The sequence below is a fragment of the Centruroides vittatus genome, unplaced genomic scaffold, assembly GCF_030686945.1.
Source record: "Centruroides vittatus isolate TY-2023 unplaced genomic scaffold, ASM3068694v2 scaffold_149, whole genome shotgun sequence".
NCBI lineage: Eukaryota > Metazoa > Arthropoda > Arachnida > Scorpiones > Buthidae > Centruroides > Centruroides vittatus.
This window is the reverse complement of record NW_027122681.1, coordinates 3,336,300-3,355,665: the sequence shown is the minus strand read 5'-3', so window position 1 is coordinate 3,355,665 and position 19,366 is coordinate 3,336,300. Positions and strand designations below refer to the sequence as shown.

The window sequence follows — 19,366 nt, the reverse complement described above, 5'->3', positions numbered from 1 at the left end:
TGGCTTTGTACATATGTATGTGTATAGATTTGTGTTATACAGAAAATTCATACTATATATACACTCAGAAGGTTTATCAGAATTTAAAGATTAGCTATTTTGATGATATAAGTAACTAGTATCAGAACAATGTTGTTAACATTAATAAACTTGTACACACAAATTTTCCAAGCAAAGTTATAAATTAGTGATTTTGTAACTCCAAATACAATATAAATATATGTTATCATTGAAAACTAGTAGCTAAGTTCTTATCGATAAGCATAGTATCTATGCAGTTTCAGGGAAGAGCAGACAGAGAACAAAATCAATTCAAGAACATGAAAAATACACAAATATAAATCATTTATAACTTAAACGTTTTGAATTTTGAAACAATAACATTTTAAATGAAATTAAAGCCATTTTTTATATTTTTACTTAATTTTTAAATCCAGAATATTTTTTGAAAAATCATAGTTGTAAATATACATAAAACGCTTGAAATATGTAAGTTATCACAAAGAAAAAAAAATGGATTTATTTTAATATCATATCCAACAGAAGCTAAAATTAATTCCAGTCAATTATATTTTATTGTTTTGGAAAACAAATAACTTTAAATAATTTAATTTGTTAAAGCAATTATTATAATTATAAATAAATTTATTCAGTTTTGTTTATAATACAATTAGTGAATATTCCATTGAGACAACTGTCGTTATTTAATTATTGAAAGACATATTTAATAACAGAATAATTAGTTGTCGAATCACCATTACATTTTGGTCCTTTATGTTTGCTAAAAATGCACTTATAAATAAATGCAATCTATATCTATATATAAAAATTGAATAAATTAGTTATAATTAATAAATTTTTATGTCCAAATTTTAAAAACAGCTAGACTTAAACGTGTATCAATGTGATGAAATGTCCCTTTATGTTCAATAATATTTAGAAAATAATGATTTGCAATGACTAAAAATATATGAAAATTTGAATTCGTACTTTGAGATAAAATGTAAATTATCATTCTAATTCGAAATCACTATCAGTTTTTTCATTTTGTTTGCCATCCCTTTTGACAATAACGGGAACCAAACTCTGATCGGGTAGCATACCATGTCTAGAAATATACAATCAAAAATATATTTATTATATTCTTAATATAATAACTATAATTAATTATAATAAAAAATATTTGTGTCTTTAATTTTAAGTAAATATAAAAGTTTTAAATACATCTGTAAAAAGTCATTTTTTTCCCTTCAATTTAAATACATTTCTTTATAAAATATTTATTATTAGCAATTCTGTAAGAAATAATTTTTTTATTTAGATATAATTAAGTTTTATTCATCCTAACTTTGTCTTGTTATCGGATTTATTTAAACTGTGTTAAAAAACAAATAAAACTAAACCTGATATACGTTAATTATCAAACAACGCAGCCAGATTTTTATTAGCTATAATACGGATAATTAATTATTAAGATACTAAGTAATTTGAGCTAGGTGGTAGGTGGTTATTGGAGAAATTAAATTTAATTCAAAATATTCTGATAGAAAAGATCAGCCTGGAGCAGAACTCAAACCGATAATGCCTACTTACTACATAAAGACATTACTAGTTACATTACTCATATTTCTGTCTGATCTTTGCTTCCAAATTAGTTAATTTAGAAAATATAGCAGATTTAGATGCTTTGGAACCATAATTTATATTTGTTTTTTAAACATAACAAACAAACAAAAAACACTAGACTGTTGAACAATCTAATGTTTTTGCCTGCATTATCATTGTGTTTTAAAAATGTGTGGATAAAACAAATATCATATCTGAGATGGACTGCCATGAAAAATTCCTGGGATTTCTTGATTGAATTCTATCCTAGGGAAGCTAGAATAGAATTTCATCAATCCTAAGCTAACAACCGAAATGCCTTGGTCACCCGGCCACCAAGTTATCAATAAAACCAAAGACAGGATTTACTTCATTTATGCTAAACTCTAAATTTATGTAATTTTACACAATATATTAAAGTTCAAGTCATAAAAAATATACCTTATAAATATGAAAAGGTAATAACATTATCGGCATTTTACAATTGTGAATTCTTAACAATTTACTATAACCGAATAAACAAAAATATTTGGGCAAGTAAGCTCTTAATATCAGTAGAATATCTGAATTTATTACTTAAAATGTCATACAATAGTAATAAATTAAACCTCCCGTAAAATTGCACAATAAAATAATTTTTTTGTAAATATCACTAAATGTGTATTTCTCTGTGTTATAATAAGTTCTCTGTATATAATGTAATGTAGAATAACAAAGTATTTGACTTTGATTATGAAGGTGCATTGAAAAGGAGCTATCATTTAAAAAATTTAAATTAAGGAAATTTATATTTTATTTACTTGCTTCTATTTAAAATTATTTAAGAATATATAATAAAATGAAAACTCACTCTAAAAGAAAATTTTCAACATCGCCAGCATAAAAGTCGTCTCCAAATTCATCTGTAAGGCGTACAAAATTGCCTATTAATTGTCCACCTTTGTATACTAAAAGTGCTGGAACTCCGTAATTTTCCTGCAAAGAGTTTTAATTCACATATAATTATAAAATTGAATTAAATAAAAATTTCCTACAATAGATTATACTAGGAGAAAATAAATTTTCAATTATACAATCTATTTCATATTCTGCAGATTGTAATTCTAAACTAAATCAAAATATAATTCTTACAAAATGTTTACTCATCCCTGCAGATGATGCTTCTAACCTGCAAAATTTTACAGATGGATATTCTTGTGCTAGGCACTGAAGACAGCCATTCATAGCTTCACACCCTGGAATATCCTTCAAAAATGTAAAATTATTCTTGTTTACATACTTTAGTATATTTTACAAATACTAAATAAAAAACATTTTTTATGCTTAAATATCTAACGTTTAAAAAACATTACTATTAGTTAATTATCAATTCTAATGCATCATAAACCCATCAACTAATGTTACTCTTGAAACGATAACTTCCATTCAAAACTTACAAAGAAAAGGTCCAAGTTTATTCCTAGAGTAGAATTTGCAAGCCAGAAACAATGTTTTACTACACTTTGCTAACAGATTAGCAGTGTTAACAAAAAATACTGTTCCAAGTTTACCAGTTCATCAGAATTATACAGGTATGCCTCGCCTTACGTCGGTAATTGGTTCCAGGAGAGGCGACGTAAGTCGAATTTACTTGTGTAGTTTCGACTTACGTCGTAACTACGGTGGAAAACGCCAATAATGAGCACTTAAAGACCGCGAAATAAGACGACAACACAGAAACACAGATGTTTTCATGTTTCGTTCTCTAGGATTTATGATGATTATATTAACATCTACTGTAAATGTACATATTTTAATATGATTTTATGTGCTTTTAACGCTTTTATAGTGATATTACAACTTCAATATTTGTGGCGGATGGATGTAAAGTCAAATAAACTGACTTAAACTTGATTTTTATTTTTCCATATACTTTTTTGACAAACGACGTATAATTGGGAACGACGTAACTCGAGGTATACCTGTATAACGACGAACACTATAATAAACTATTATAATAAAAACATCATTAAAAATTACAATATTTAAACACTACTAACTCCTTTGAGATTCAAATTCTGAAGCTAATAGTTCAATATTTGGTTCCTAGTTTGAATTTTTTAACTTTATGCACATTTCCAAATTTTCTTCAGCTAAATGATTTCTATATGAATTTATAATACATTCCATCATTTTGAATGTTTGCTCACAGTAGGACATTGTACCGAAAATGGTTAAAAGAACAAAGAAGACTTTCTTCATACATGAAAATCTGTCTGGAAGTTTATTCCACCTTTTAGTTATTAGCGAGATTGAGGCCGAAGTTTTAAACGCGAAAACGTGTATGTCGGACGTTCAGCGCCGCTTTCCTGTAAGCCTAGAAGTTTGGCAATGGTGTTTGGAAAGTCAGTGGAATCATGCTCGACATTCCAAACGCCACTGTCAAACTTCTAGGCTTACAGGAAAGCGGCAGTCAACGTCCAACGTACACGTTTTCATGTTTAAACTTTGGCCTCAACCTCACTATTATAACAAAATTTTAATTTATATCTTATAAATTGTATTTTTATCATTAAAAATATTTTTTATAAATTACTTTTTATTAGAGTATTGAAAAAGTTTCATTAATTGTCATTCTCTAGGCCAGGGATATTCAACTTTTTTCTATGTAAGGGCCACATTTCAAAACTTTTGAACTGAGGCGGGCCACATACAAAAGAAAATAGAAAATAAATTCTGGTAAATCACAATTATTTATTCATATATAATTATAAATTAGCATAGGTATACTTAATTTAGCTTCTGAAACTAATGTGAATGTAATATATCAGAAATATTTGGTTAAATATTAGTCGCTGCTAGTTTTAAATTAGTTTCGATGCGAGTCTGTTAGCTGATTTCTTGTTTTAATTTTTACCAAATTCATTGCAGGAAAAAACTGTTCATATACATAAGTTGTAGAAAACAATGTTTAAATTTTTGCTGCATACTTCCTTAAACTGAGAAATTGATATATTTATTCCTATTTTATGCAGCACGGGTGACAAAAAAATATTAATGCAGGCTGCTGGTCGTCCATCCCTGCTTTAGGCCATGCCACCAAAAAACCTCCGCGTGCCATAGGTTTCCAACCACTGCTCTAAATCACATTCTTTGATGATTCGCAATGCAATTTGGAGATGTAAAATCATAAACTTAGTATGATTTACTAGATTCAGAGTCTAAGTAATTTATTTATGGGGAGTGATCTATTCAGAAATATGAAAATGATACTAATTAGGAAGATGCTGTTTCAAGGGTTGACTGTATATAACTTACATATACAGAATGTAATAAATTTTTGTTAACAACAAATTTTAAAATGGCTTTTATATAATATAAAAATTTTGCTAAGTTATATTTCAAATGTTATAAGTAAAAGAAAATGTTTAAAATGTCTGCTAAATTTTCATAATATAAATAAATAAATTACAATGTATCAATATAAATTTCTAACAAGCCCAGACTAAGTAACATTTATAATTTCTTAATAAAAAAAAAAAAACTGAATGTAATATTTAATAATAAAAATTATTTAAATAACTTTAAAATATATTTTTAAATTTATAACTTAAACTTCAATAGATCAAAAAGTAACTTACGGCAGTGTAAATATGAATAACTATAGTTACGGTGGGTTTCTCCTTCTCAATTGCTTCCAAATATTCTTGCCCGTTTTTTAGATTATATAATGCATTAAATTTTGGTCTGAAAAAAAGGAATCAATGTTTATAAAGTAATTATCTTTTGAAATGTATTACTAATTATTATTAATAAAAATGGTCCTATATAATGTGTATCTTTGGTCTTAATAGAGAGAAATTCAAAACTGGGAATATTAATTAGGGTTGTAGGAAGGAGAGAAAGTGGTCCAGCCCAAAAAAAGAGGAGTTACTGCCAAGATTACAATCACAATCTACTAGTTTCTTTATTAAGATTTCACTATCAATATTTATCTACTCATTTCAACTTTTCGCCATCATCCATTCCTGCTGATAACCAGAGGGTGTACAAATCAATATGGTGAAAAATCAAACTTTTATACTACTAACCACTACCTTTCTCCAAACTCTCCTATCGACAGACAAGTTTTTAGCCTGGAGTAAAGTTAAATTCCTTTCCTCTAAGGTCTGATTAATACTATCAATCTTTGTCTAGGATATACTTTTGGTTTTTTCCTTCTGATTTTAGCTTCAAATACCTGTTTGGCTAGTTGCTTTTCTACCATTCTTTCTAAATGGCCAAACCACCTCAGATTAGCCTCAATTACTCTCGACTGAATATTAGTTACCTTAGTTTTTTCTTATGTCTTCATTTTTAATATGATTTTGCCACTATATCCATCTATTAACACCACTAATTTTTCAAAATACTCTCATTTCCGTTGTTTCTAATTTTCAGTCAATTTGCTTATTTCTTGCCCAACTCTCAGAACCATATGTCAATACAGGTTTAAAAATTGTGTTGTACATAGCCAGTTTTGTCTTATGACTTATTCCTTTCTTGTTCCAGATATATTTGCTCAATTGGCTTTCTGCTTGATCTGCCTTGCTTAATCTATTGCTTATTTCCAAATCTAACTTTCTGTCTTCACTAAAAGTTGTTCATAAGTATGAGAACCTATTGACATGTTCTAAGTATTTGTTATCAAGTTTACAAGTCTCTTTCTCTCTACCAATAGCCATAACCTTTGTTTTCTTGTAGCTGATTGACATACTGAAAATTCCTGCAACTTTCCTCTAAATTATTTAAAGATTGCTGAAGGTCCTTGGGTTTATTGCTTAATAGGACAATGTCATCTGCATAGAATAAAGAACCAACCTTTATATTTCCCAAACTGAAGTTTGTCAATTGTTTTGATTCTTTTATTAAATTAACCATGAAACTTATAAATAATAAAAGTGAAAGTGTATACTCTTGCCACACTTCTAGTTACAGCTGATTTATAGTTCTTATACGAGGTTTGGATTCACCTTACTAGGGTATCCTTTATGCCATATTTCTCAAGAACTTCAAAAAGTAATCCTCTAGGCACTCTATCAAATGCCTTCTCCAGGTCAACGAATCCCAAGTATAATTTATTGTTATATTCCCATATTCCTTGTCAATTATCTTACTGTAAATATTTGATCCTGGCATTTTCTATTTGGTTTAAATTTTATTAAATTATATTTGATCCTTTTTCCTAAAACACTGGCATAAATTTAGCCGGTACACTGAGAAGTGAGATTCCTCTGTAATTACTACATTCTGTTTTACTTTCTTTTTTATGAATCGGTGCAATTAAATCTTTTCTCCAAGCCTCTGGAACCTTCCCTTCAGACTAACATATTTGAATAATGTGATGCAACCACTGTACTACTGTTATTTCTCTATACTTTAGCATTGCTGGTCTTGTATCATTTACATCAGCAACCTTCCCACATTTAATGTATTTGATGGCCTTATCCACTTCCATGACTGAAATAGAGTCTGATAATTCAAAAATTTCAGTACTTTTCTCTTGTTTGGGTAAATCTGTAAATTTAACTCCCTGTGTTGTCAGAGAGATAAGAAAGCAATACTTTAGGAATAACCCTTTCCTCCTGAAAAGTCTATTGATTTGATCTGACAGTGTTTCATGCTAGCGGATGATTTGAAAGTAGTATTGTGTTCAAAACATTCACAGCAAAAATTGGTCTAGCCATGGCTGGACTGGCTAAACTTGTTTCTAAAGCTTTGTCAATAAAACTTAAAACTGAATTTTTGCATGCTATTCTAATAATTTATGAAAATAGCATGCAAAAATACAATTTTAATCTTTTAATCAACAAGTGCATGGAGTAAAACAATAAAAATGTACTGAAATTTAAATTATCTTCTTTTCTCTTGGCAATGTGACATTCAGTCAGATGCATGCTTTCTATAAACATTTTTGTAAAGTATGTAACTTTCATTATCTGTTAGAAACAATATATTCATAGCATTATTTATTATTTTAATTATTTTTAATACACTTTGAGTTTATCTTGCAACAGATTTAATATACTATGATATAAATTCACTTTTTTTAAAGAGATTTATAGGAAAAAATTCAAATAATTGAAGTATAGTTTTAACATTGGTAAATAAATGAAGTAAAAAGGAAAAAAAAACATTTGAGGTCTTGCAAATGTCTATTCATAACCTCGAAGCTGATCTAATTTGTATGGTCTTCTCTACCTATACATGCAAATTGTTTAAAAATCCTGGCATCAAAAAATTTTACAAAAATCCAATGCCAGAGGGAGTTTTAAACAATTCATATATGTATATGTAGACAGAGAAGAATCTACAAAGAAAGGTTGATTTCATTAATGTCTGTCATATTCTGATGGTATGAATGAATGTTTGGAAGATGATTTAAAATGTTTTTAGTATTTAGCCTTTAATTTTATAACGTTTTATTAATATACAGTGGGTGATTGGTTAACAAACAGTTCAGTTAACAAACAAATTGAATAACGAACACTTTCACAAAAGATTTTTATATTCGGACAACGAACACATGTTTTCAGAACATACACAAGAAGCGACATAAAATAATGAATACTAATTGGTCTTCCTTTGTCTTCGGGCAACAATTTGAAACTTTTCGGAGCACAGGAGACATCAACATTGACGCTCAACCCAGTATATACTGATCAAATAGTATTCCTCTGAACTTTGAAACTCTCCCTTGTAATTCCAGCCTTTTATTTTTCTGACAGAAACAACTCTTTTATAGTATTCGCAAGACTGTTGGGCGGCACTCGTTAAGTTTTGCGTCAGTTTTATTTTCGATAAGGTGAGAGTATAATAGCAAAGGTAGAGAGTGGGCAGATGTCTGATGTTGCTGCGCAGTATGGCTTAAACAGGTCTACAGCAGGCCACAGTCCAATCTTACCTAAGAAAAATACTGTATAATCAAGAAGACTCAAGCAGCTAAAGGAATAACAAAAATTACATCTGAGAAATAAAGAGCAATGAAGAGCTCATAATGGAACCTGAAACTGATCTGACAACAGAAGAATGCCAAGAACTCTTGAATGAAGAACACCAAGAAGCTCGGCAAGATATGTTTTCTTCTGAAAAAAAAGATTAATGCCGATATCTACTATTAAAGATCTTTTGAAGAAGTGGGAGGATGTCAGAACAACTATCATCCAAATGGCATCCAAACCAAGTTGAGGTTAATAGGCTTAGGGACCTCTACAATTACAATGATATTAATTACTTCCAAAAAATCCTGAAGAAGAGATAAAAGCAATCAACATTAAACAGATTCTTTAACCCCCACAAACAGAAAAACATGACTAATAAAAATGCAAGACTGTGTGTGTATATATATATGTATTTTTATTATTACATATAAATAAACGTAGTAAGAAAGTATATATTTTTTTATTTTTTGGGGTCTCCAGAATGAATTAATCAAATTCCCATAAAAACCTATGGTAAATCGATAATTGGTTAATGAACAATTCGGATAGCAAACAAAGTCTTGGAATGGATTATGTTCGTTAACCGATCATCCATTGTATTCCATCCTGAAATTTTCATTTTTACTTTTACAAGAATAGTTTTAACATTTTTATTCTCTAATAAACTCTTCATGATATATTTAAAATCATGTAAAAACTAACATAAAATATAAAAGAAAAAGACCAATCTTTCTGGAAATATAATACTGAAATTCATAAAGTGTTATTCAGTTGACAAGCTCATTTACACATGCTTTCTATCTTTGCTTATCTGCAGAAATTCAAATTAAATATTCTTTCTTTCTTTACATTACTTATGTTTGACATTACATTTACTTCCTTGTTCTCTAAAATGATGATTTCAAGACTTTGAATAACAAATATCCTAATTTAATTAGACAGTGAACTAAGCCCAAAATTATAAATCAATCAACGATAACAGATTCATCCAATGTTATCATTTAATTACTATACAGGGAGATTTCGACATTTTCTCCTTTTGTTGTCCAAGTTTATTTAAACTATTCTTATAATTTTTATTGCAAAATTTTATATGGATTTATTCTTTTTAGATCATTTACAATAATTTAGGGTAAAGTACATTTAAATAAACCATATTTATAAACTTTTGTTATTTAAAATAACTCTATTTAATAACCTGTTATGTACAAAAAATTTTGTAGTTTAGCATTTTATATACAATTTATTAATTTTGTAACATTTACAAACAAGAAATTTTAATCATCGGCATTCTTCTGTTGTCAGATCAGTTTCAGGTTCCATTATGAGCTCTTCATTGCTCTTTATTTCTCAGATGTAATTTTTGTTATTCCTTTAGCTGCTTGAGTCTTCTTGATTTCTACAGTATTTTTCTTAGGTAAGATTGGACTGTGGCCTGCTGTAGACCTGTTTAAGCCATACTGCGCAGCAACATCAGACATCTGCCCACTCTCTACCTTTGCTATCAATTATTATAAGTTAATATCTTAACTTATAATAATTGTATTATCTGTTATGTAAAGTATTCCTATCAAAATCTTCTATTGTCTGTCAAGATTATGTTTTGTAACTTGATATTAATAAAAGTTTATTTTGCTTACTTATTTTGAACAGATTTCATCATTTCTTCCATTCTTTTTTGCATATATTCTTTTAAAAATTCATCATTCATTAATTCTTGAAGATCCTTTTCTATGGCTTCTTCCTTCTGTTTTGCTTGTTCATCATCCAACTAAATATAAAATATTCATGCATTAGTAATCATCACAACACATTTTAATACGGAAGTGTTTATTATCTTCGACACTTTTTAATCTACCCAATTTTATCATCAGATGACCATAACAATTAAGCAAAACAAATCTATCTTATATTGAATACCAGAATCAAGTACATAATATTCCATGCATTTGAAACAAGAAACATGTTATGAAGCTAATTAATAGTATAAAATTCCTAAATAATTAAAATTTTTACTCAAAGTAAAAAAGTGCATATAAATTATAAAAAATATTTGGTAGACTTCAGTGGCATGCCATGACATTTGACGACAGGGAAGCTGTGTTTCTGTAAGAAGCCGACTTCCAGGGGCAATCAGTTAATTACGCGTCAGTGATGGCCTAGGGTCCATTCGTACGTGCGTGGTGGTGGAAGAGACGTATTTGACAAAAACCGACAAAAAAGAAACACAAAATAAACAAATACTATGTACAAAATAGTTTGCTTTATGACAATCAGCCATTCGGACATCCTGGGCGTCAATGTGGTTCTTCGATGGTCGATCGAAGGTGGCCCCGGGACAGTGGCATTGACAAGCCTGTACGGTATGAGGAGAGTTCCTCTGTTGGCGTTGGGGACACGGTCTCAGTCCGAAGTGGCACGGGTTACGGGTTGGTACAATAGACGAGAAACTGTTTTTTTTTTTTTAGTTTTTTTTTGCACGTTGACCCACGACATTTTGGTTATTCGAAACATTAACAGAGTGCCAGGTGTCCTCGATTGTTGGGGATTATATCAATCTTCGTTTCTTTCGTCCATTTCATTGGTCATTCTCCCTCAATCACGCTTCCTGAGTGGTTGGCCCCTGGTTACTAAATGTAACAAGACTCTTACCTGGAGCGGGAGAAAAGTCAAAATAGAAGACGAATTCAATCTTCCACCGATCGTACGATGACTTCCTTCCGCGATTTATGGTTTCTGCCTCACAGTTTGATATAAACAATGGGTGTCTGACTACAAACGACTTTTACCTATGTTTTTCTAAACTAATAAATTTTTTTTTAAATTAACCGTTTTTTCGTGTCTTTCGTGACGAGTCAGACCTGTCCGGTACATGACATTTCCATAAAAGTTTTAAACAAATACTGGAAATGACAAAAATAAACAATTTATGTATTTTAGTTCTAAAATACAAATAATACATACATAATACAAATTGATACGATACAAACAATGATAGAAAAACTTGTTTTTTTTAATTTTTTATAAACTAACTCTATTTGGTGATTTTTTCCGCAAAGTCGTTAATTACTTTATCATAAAAGTCGCTGGTCGTCAACTCCATCAACATATTTAAAAGCTCTTTTTCTATTGAAAGCAATGCTAGTGACAATAATTTTTCCCCCGACCGAGTGTTCCTGGCCAATGTATGAATTTGCTTCGTGGTCGAAAAACTGCGCTCAGCAGACCCACCAGTAGATGGTACCATAAATATTAATGATATTAAATCATATAATTCTTTTAGTACGTCTCTGTTCGAATCAACATTAATTACAATATGTTTTATGTTTAAGAGTTACTTGTCAATATAGTCCGGACACGAATATAAATATTGCAATTCACTACGTAATTCAGATAAATCAAAAAATTTCCCATAAAATTTACTTAATTTATAGAATTAAAACACGCTTGGAAAAATTGTTTTTCATAATATTAAAATTATTAACATCTAAGAGTGATAAAAATTCTAAAGATTTTATGTCTGAAAATCTGTCAATATAATTACAGTACAATAAAAAAAAAATTATAATTAAATATAACTTTGCAAAAAAACGTACATAAAATTAACATTAATATTTAAAAAGTAAAGGGTATTCAAACTATTCACTTAGTCAGATAGCTCCCTACCCAGTGGCTAAAGGATAGAATCATTGGAAGCATTACACGTGTGTAGCTTCCACCAGCTAAACCAGCTGAGGTTAGTGCTCTGTAAAGCACATGAGCCAATGTCCTCTGGCTGCTTTACACCATTCAGTTATTCTCGCCGTGGAAGCTGTCTCATAAGCACTTCCATTCCACCACTGATATTCGAATATACAATAGCAATCTTATCGTTTTTTTCACATGTAGAATAGAAATTTGTAATAAGATACATAATGCAGTTATAATAAAATATTAATTTTAATTAATTCAAAGTACGTTAAAATATGAAAATTTATATTTTAGAAACTACAAGGGAAGGTCATTGGAAGGTGGAAGCGGCACTTCCACCGCTTCCAATGACGGTACTCCACTGGTAGACTCTAACACTTAGATATGTAATGTGAAAATAGGGTCCTAAATCAGTCGTGAAAAGTCTTAAAAACCACTAATAACGAACTTCAGATTATAATTTTCTTTTCACTTATATGAAGTTTATTACTATTTTTCTGTACATTAAAAGTTAAATAAAACAAAATTTGCAAACATATTTTGTTATTTTTTAACTACTCAAATTCAATTTTGACCCACTTTTAGAAAAAATCCAGCAATGAGTTGCTTAACTTTCCTGGCAACATTTGGTGGTGCATCTGTTATCACATTTTATTAAAAAACTTTTTATAGTTTTAACTATTATAAAATGCAAAAGGCTTAATTTTGAGAGTAGGAATGAGTTTTATAAAAAAATTGTAAATGCTAATAAAAAGTAAAATTGTCATTAGAGTTTGATTTGAACGTTCATGTTTACTGAATGTCAACACCAACACGTGTTTACTTCCTCAACCCTAAGATCGACAATGCCCTCTGTCGGAAAAACAACTCGTTAAATTTTAACTAGTCTAAATAATATTAAAATAATTTTATTTATATTTAAATCAAAAAATCAGTCGTAATAAAATAAATTTTTCAAAGTATTTTTTTTTATTCTTAATGTAAGATGGCGTGAAATTATTCGACATAAGGTCGCCAGATTTAAAATGTTAGCGAGGTTGAGGCCGAAGTTTTAAACGCGAAAACGTGTACGTCGGACGTTGAGCGCCGCTTTCCTGTAAGCCTAGAAGTTTGACAATGGCGTTTGGAAAGTCAGCGGAATCATGCTCGACATTCCAAACGCCATTGTCAAACTTCTAGGCTTACAGGAAAGCGGCGCTCAACGTCCGACGTACACGTTTTCGCGTTTAAAACTTCGGCCTCAACCTCGCTATTTATTATCATTAGAGTACAATTTTCACTCAAGCGGCAATGGTATTTTGTGCATAAGGAGTTCATTTTGAATAATATTATACTAAATCTACTTAATAAAACGCAATTAAAATTCAAGGATCCACACCCAATAAATGGGTTTCCTGTTAACTGGCAATTAGAAATTATCAGAAAATATTTCTAGTTTTCTGCCAATTGATCCTCTGTTTAGAAGAGAGGTGAGAGTTAGTGGTACGCATTGAGTGGTTTAAGATTATGCGATTAAAAATGGCTAATGTATTGTATTCCGGTGCTACATTAAGGTTTTTCATCACGCTACGTCATTAGATGCTTAGTCTTAAAGAAAAGGTAATTATAATTTTATCACATTTATCTATGTTTTTCCAGCAATAATTTTCGCTTTAACAAAAATGCTTTTTTACATTTAATTGTACACTGTTATATAACTGACCAAGGCACTCCCGTTTGTCGATAATACTAAATACAACTAGCAAAAATGCGTAATGGAAAAATACTTAAGAAAATGGCTGTCACGGGGGCATGCATTTAAAAAAAGTATGCTGTTCTGCTGCTCTGAATCAATGTAGTAAATTCGGTTCGTTAACTTTTATGTAACCTACGCAATTTCTTCTAGTAAACACGAGTTATTCAAGTGCAACGAACATAAAAATGTCTTCCGATTGTGGGTCTCAAAAATTGCTTGGCCCCTGGATTGAGGGGGAAAATTGTTACGGCCTTGCTTTTTACAATTTTGACCAATAATATAACTACGTAACTTATATTTGAAACAAAATTTCATAGATATTTTTGTAATTTTCTATAATGGACACGATTTTCCACGAATTCACCACTCACACTGACATTTTTCGCAAATTTATTACTATCTTCCAATTGCTATATCTTTATGCTTTCTATCGGACAATATGTGTACCACGACGTGTGTTGCAGGACGACATTCGGTCTCACTACTATTTCGAAACCTTAGTCACAGTGTGACGTATTTCCCGAAAACTTTCGAACTCCGAACAGTCCGACGACGACAATTTTTTTTTTTTTTCGTTTTCGGTAATATTCTGAAACAAAATTACGCTTTTACTGCCTTTGACCGGTGCATTCTCTACAAGTTTTTTACAGAAAAGACGTACGATTATCGTTACGCTATTCCTTACGACGTTAAGAACTGTAAACATAATTGAAATGTCACGCACAGATAATCCCTGATATCCGAATTATACGAAATTTAAAGCTTATTGAATATTCGTAGTAATGAGTTAAATGGTTTATCGTAGAAATTTCGAGGTAATAAGTGACGTGATTGATGCGATAAAATACTCAACTAACAATACTGTTGTTAGTTGAGTATTTAACAATACTGTGTTCAATTGTTCTTTTTCATATTGTTTGTAACAATAAATGATTTTTATTGTTGTTTCTTTTCAGGAAGTTTCTGCTGAATTCTGTTTCGGCGAGTCTCACGGAGGTAAGTAATCCTTTGTTTTTGTTTATGTAATTAATATTGAGTATAAATTCTAATAAATATGTTACGGGTCGATGCTCTATGTCTTCAAGTTGAGATATTTATATAAATTATTGTTGAATTAAATTAGCGAGATTGATTTATAAACAGACTTTTGTTAGATTCGAGCTTCTTTTCGTTCAAATTGAGATAATTACCCTCAAATTATTAAAATGAAGGTGCGTAAATGTGCAATAGTTTAGACAGAAATCTGTTGAAAAAATAATGTTAGTTCTCTTAACATATTTTATGTAAATTATAATTTTCTATGAAAAGTAGTTTAATTCCGAGATTTCTAAGCTATATTTCGTGTTTGATTAACAATACAAAGTACAAAAAATAAAACAAAGCGTCTTATGTAAAAATGAATACGCAACGTCTTGATTATATAATCGATACATAAAGCGAAATTCTGCCAAATATAGATAAAATAAGAAACGTTTTATTCAGTTAAGTCTAATTTCAGTATCGAAGTGGAATAAAACAGTGAAAGGAACACTATCGCAGGGTCAGTGTCATCAATTCATTTATAATTTAAGCAACATGAATTGTGTAAGTTATATTGTTGTCTTATAGAACTTTTTCCAAATTTTTACAAGAATATTACTTTCAGGTTGACGACCTTCAACTTGAAATTTTACTTAAAAATTTCTCTTCCCGACGCCAGATAAAAGAATCAGGACAAGTAGCCAGGATAAGTAGCATAATTTCTACACATTCTTTTCATTTAATATCGTAATATTTAATTTAGAAATTTTAAATAGTAATAATCAAATTTATTCCAATTCCAATTAGTATATAAGCTTGTATTTTAGTAATATTTTCCGTTTTAATTTAATTACATATAGCATTTCCACGATAGACCTTTTCAAAATTCTTTTAAAAATATCTTTAATGATTTCTAACGCACACTTACGTCATCTAATAACTTCTAACGCACACTTACGTCATATAATGACTTCTAACTCACACTTACGTCATTTAATTTTATCAGACTTTTTCAAAATTCGGTTAATGTGAGCTTAGATATACAAAATGGCGGCCGGAAGTGCCGCCATCTTGTTTGCACACGCAAATGTGCAAACAAGATGGCGACCGTCGAAAATATCCTAAACGTGCCTATATTTAATCGTTTTTAAAACTAAAAAATTGTTAAAACGTAAATTTGCTACTTACTTTTCCCCCTTCTTTCGGTTACTTTTCCTACTCTTGGACCAGAAACGAAAACTAAAAAAGTCCTCATACTACCTATAAATTCGATCATGGGCGATGTGAATTATGAGATTCTATACATCAGTGGTTCGAACAAAATTTGCCTGTATTGTACATAAATAACACTCCTCTTAAGAACTGCAGTCTTACGATTCACATCTCTCGACTTTTCATCGACGATAGGCAGCGTCTCCATAGAGGTTGACACCTGCAATCCACGGCCACGTAGCCTTCCATGTGTCGTTCACGATGTCTTTCGTGTCGGAAATCACTATTACAAATCCTTGGTTATGAGAAATTTAACACGTTTAACACACATTTGCACACTATAACCGCACATTTTAACTAAGTTTAAACACATTCATCTCACATTTGCACATTTTTAAACACATTAAACTCACATTGGCTCACTTTAAAACACGTTTAAACACATTGTCACACTGTAAACGCAAATTTAAACCTTGTTTAAACACATTTAGCTCACATTTGCACACTTTTAAACACATTTAGCTCACATTTGCACACTTTTAAACACGTTTAACACTTATTTAACACATTTACACACTTTAAACGCAAACTACAACCGCATATAAATCCTTTAAAAAATTTTTTACCTCACTTACACAATGTTAACACACCTTTAATACACTTTTATGACATATAACACGCATTAAACACATTAATGACACGTTTATCATGTTAATTACCATTGACAAACTTTCCTCCTCAATAACTTTTGTCTTCGAGTAAATTGTACAAACTTTCAAAAATACACAGACACTTTTAAAAAAATAAACCCCGTACATAATCCGTCTACATCGAAATCAAAATTCGAAATTCACATTATTCCTCATGTATCCCGAACGGAATTCTTTAATGGATATTTGCATACAAATGCATCATTACTATCCGCGCCATCTACATTTCTTTTCTAAAAACACTTGCCATCGAGGCTACCGGAAGCGCCGCCATTTTGTATACCTAAGCTCACATTAACCCAAAATTCTTTTTAAAATATCTTTAATGACTTTTAACGCACACTTACGTCATATATTGACTTCTAACGCACACTTACGTCATCTAATGACTTCTAACGCACACTTACGTCATATAATGACTTCTAACGCACACTTACGTCATTTAATTTTATCAGACTTTTCAAAATTCTTTTAAAAATACCTTTAATGACTTCTAACGCACACTTACGTCATATAATGACTTCTAACGCACACTTACGTCATATAATGACTTCTAACGCACACTTACGTCATATAATGACTTCTAACGCACACTTACGTCATATAATGACTTCTAACGCACACTTACGTCATCTAATGACTTCTAACGCACACTTACGTCATCTAATGACTTCTAACGCACACTTACGTCATCTAATGACTTCTAACGCACACTTACGTCATCTAATGACTTCTAACGCACACTTACGTCATCTAATGACTTCTAACGCACACTTACGTCATCTAATGACTTCTAACGCACACTTACGTCATCTAATGACTTCTAACGCACACTTACGTCATCTAATGACTTCTAACGCACACTTACGTCATTTAATTTTATCAGACTTTTTCAAAATTTTCTTAAAAATATCTTAACGTGTAGAATAGGATATTTCTAAAATAGTTATTCTACACGTTAGAGACACAATAAAAATTGCAATGTTTCCCGTTTTAATTCCATATAGCATTTCCACACTACACTTGCAATATTTATAATTTATAGTTATTTATGTTTTAAAAATAATCTATTATTCGTTGCTATGTTTATTTTTAAATTAAAAATTTGTATTGAAAATTTGCATTTTTCAATCGGAAAGTTTAAAGAAAATGACATAAAAATTAAATTTTAGTGGTTTATTTTGGTTTACCGAATAAATCAAATAGCAACGAATATCCAGTTTTATTTCCCGATTGTTTTCTGTCGAGCAATCGGGGTCAGTTTCTGGAAATCAAAAAACTACCACAAAATGGGTGTCGCCTTGACGTGGCTTTGTGGCTTAACGTGTGAAAATTTTATCCAAGTTCTAAAGATAATGTTTTCCACAGACTAAGAACACCCGACAGAAATTTCATATGTTTTTAAGTACAGTACAATTTTTTTCAAGCTGTTTTTTGTCAATTACACTGAAACACGAAGCAATGTGTTGAATCTATTGCTTTATTCAGGTAAAAACAGAAACATAAAATGTACTGTTCTAATTTGAGAACGATCATGGTGATACGATTAATATTTCATATAGTACATTATAGGCATAAATTTTAATATAAATATTAAATATTCTACTAGAGCAAATTATTATTTGTTAGAAAGACTGAAAACATTATTTTAGATTCATCTTATGGGGCTTATTACTTCTAAAAGAATAGAATAGTATTTCTGTAATTTTTGTTAGCCCTACCAAAACTTAATTTCCTGTTAAATCACTAAATATAAACAAAATTAATTTCTACAGAAATGTTTTTCATCCATTTCCAGTGATTATTAAGGAATAAACAGAGGGAGAAAACATCTATGTGGAGTGCCCAACAGTGGATTAAACCACCGAACACCGGTCCTGTGTTCGTGCCTCGCCAATTGGCTAAACCGCTTGGAGTTTTCCAGGTTTTATTCACGTTTGTAACACCTATATAGGGTTCAGTATGCCATAGAAAATCCTCTCGAGAGGTGGTAGTACCAACTTTGACAGATCGCTCACGTGTCACGTTGCCGTATACAAATAAACCAACCAATATACAGTACTCAAAAATTAAGACATTTTTGACAGTTATATGCTCGATTTAATAAATTATTTCAGGAACGATTTAAATTTGCTTAAAATGTATAGAATTGATAAATAATTCTATGTAATTTTTAAATTTAAAAAAGAATTCTTTAAATTGTAGTATTTTTAATCGCTAAGCGATGTTTTGGTTAGTTTCAATTAGTGGTGTAATCATCTGCACTTAGGGTCGAGTTATAAACTCCGTAACGTAACCGTATCCGTATTCGTAAATGTTTGCTACACTGGATATCTATAGTGATAGTTATAAACTAGCGTAAGGTCTTTTTCTTATCCGTAAAGGAACAAAATTTTTTACGGTTTACAAAGCAGTCTATCGTGAGCATGCGCAAA

The 19,366-nt window shown here is 30.3% G+C and overlaps 1 protein-coding gene across 1 annotated transcript in view; it reads right to left on the bottom strand.

Annotated features, from left to right (window-relative positions):
* Positions 1-624: 624 nt before the first annotated feature.
* The window catches only part of LOC136987322 (phosducin-like protein), a 29,683-nt gene continuing 10,941 nt past the window's right edge, over positions 625-19,366 (bottom strand). The window contains exons 5-9 of the mRNA XM_067285049.1: positions 10,205-10,335; positions 5,226-5,331; positions 2,737-2,850; positions 2,456-2,580; positions 625-1,108 (exon numbers count right to left, since the gene is read on the bottom strand). Coding sequence (XP_067141150.1) covers positions 1,012-1,108; positions 2,456-2,580; positions 2,737-2,850; positions 5,226-5,331; positions 10,205-10,335 — 573 coding nt within the window. The 3' untranslated portion in view covers positions 625-1,011. The remainder of the gene's footprint in view (positions 1,109-2,455; positions 2,581-2,736; positions 2,851-5,225; positions 5,332-10,204; positions 10,336-19,366) is intronic.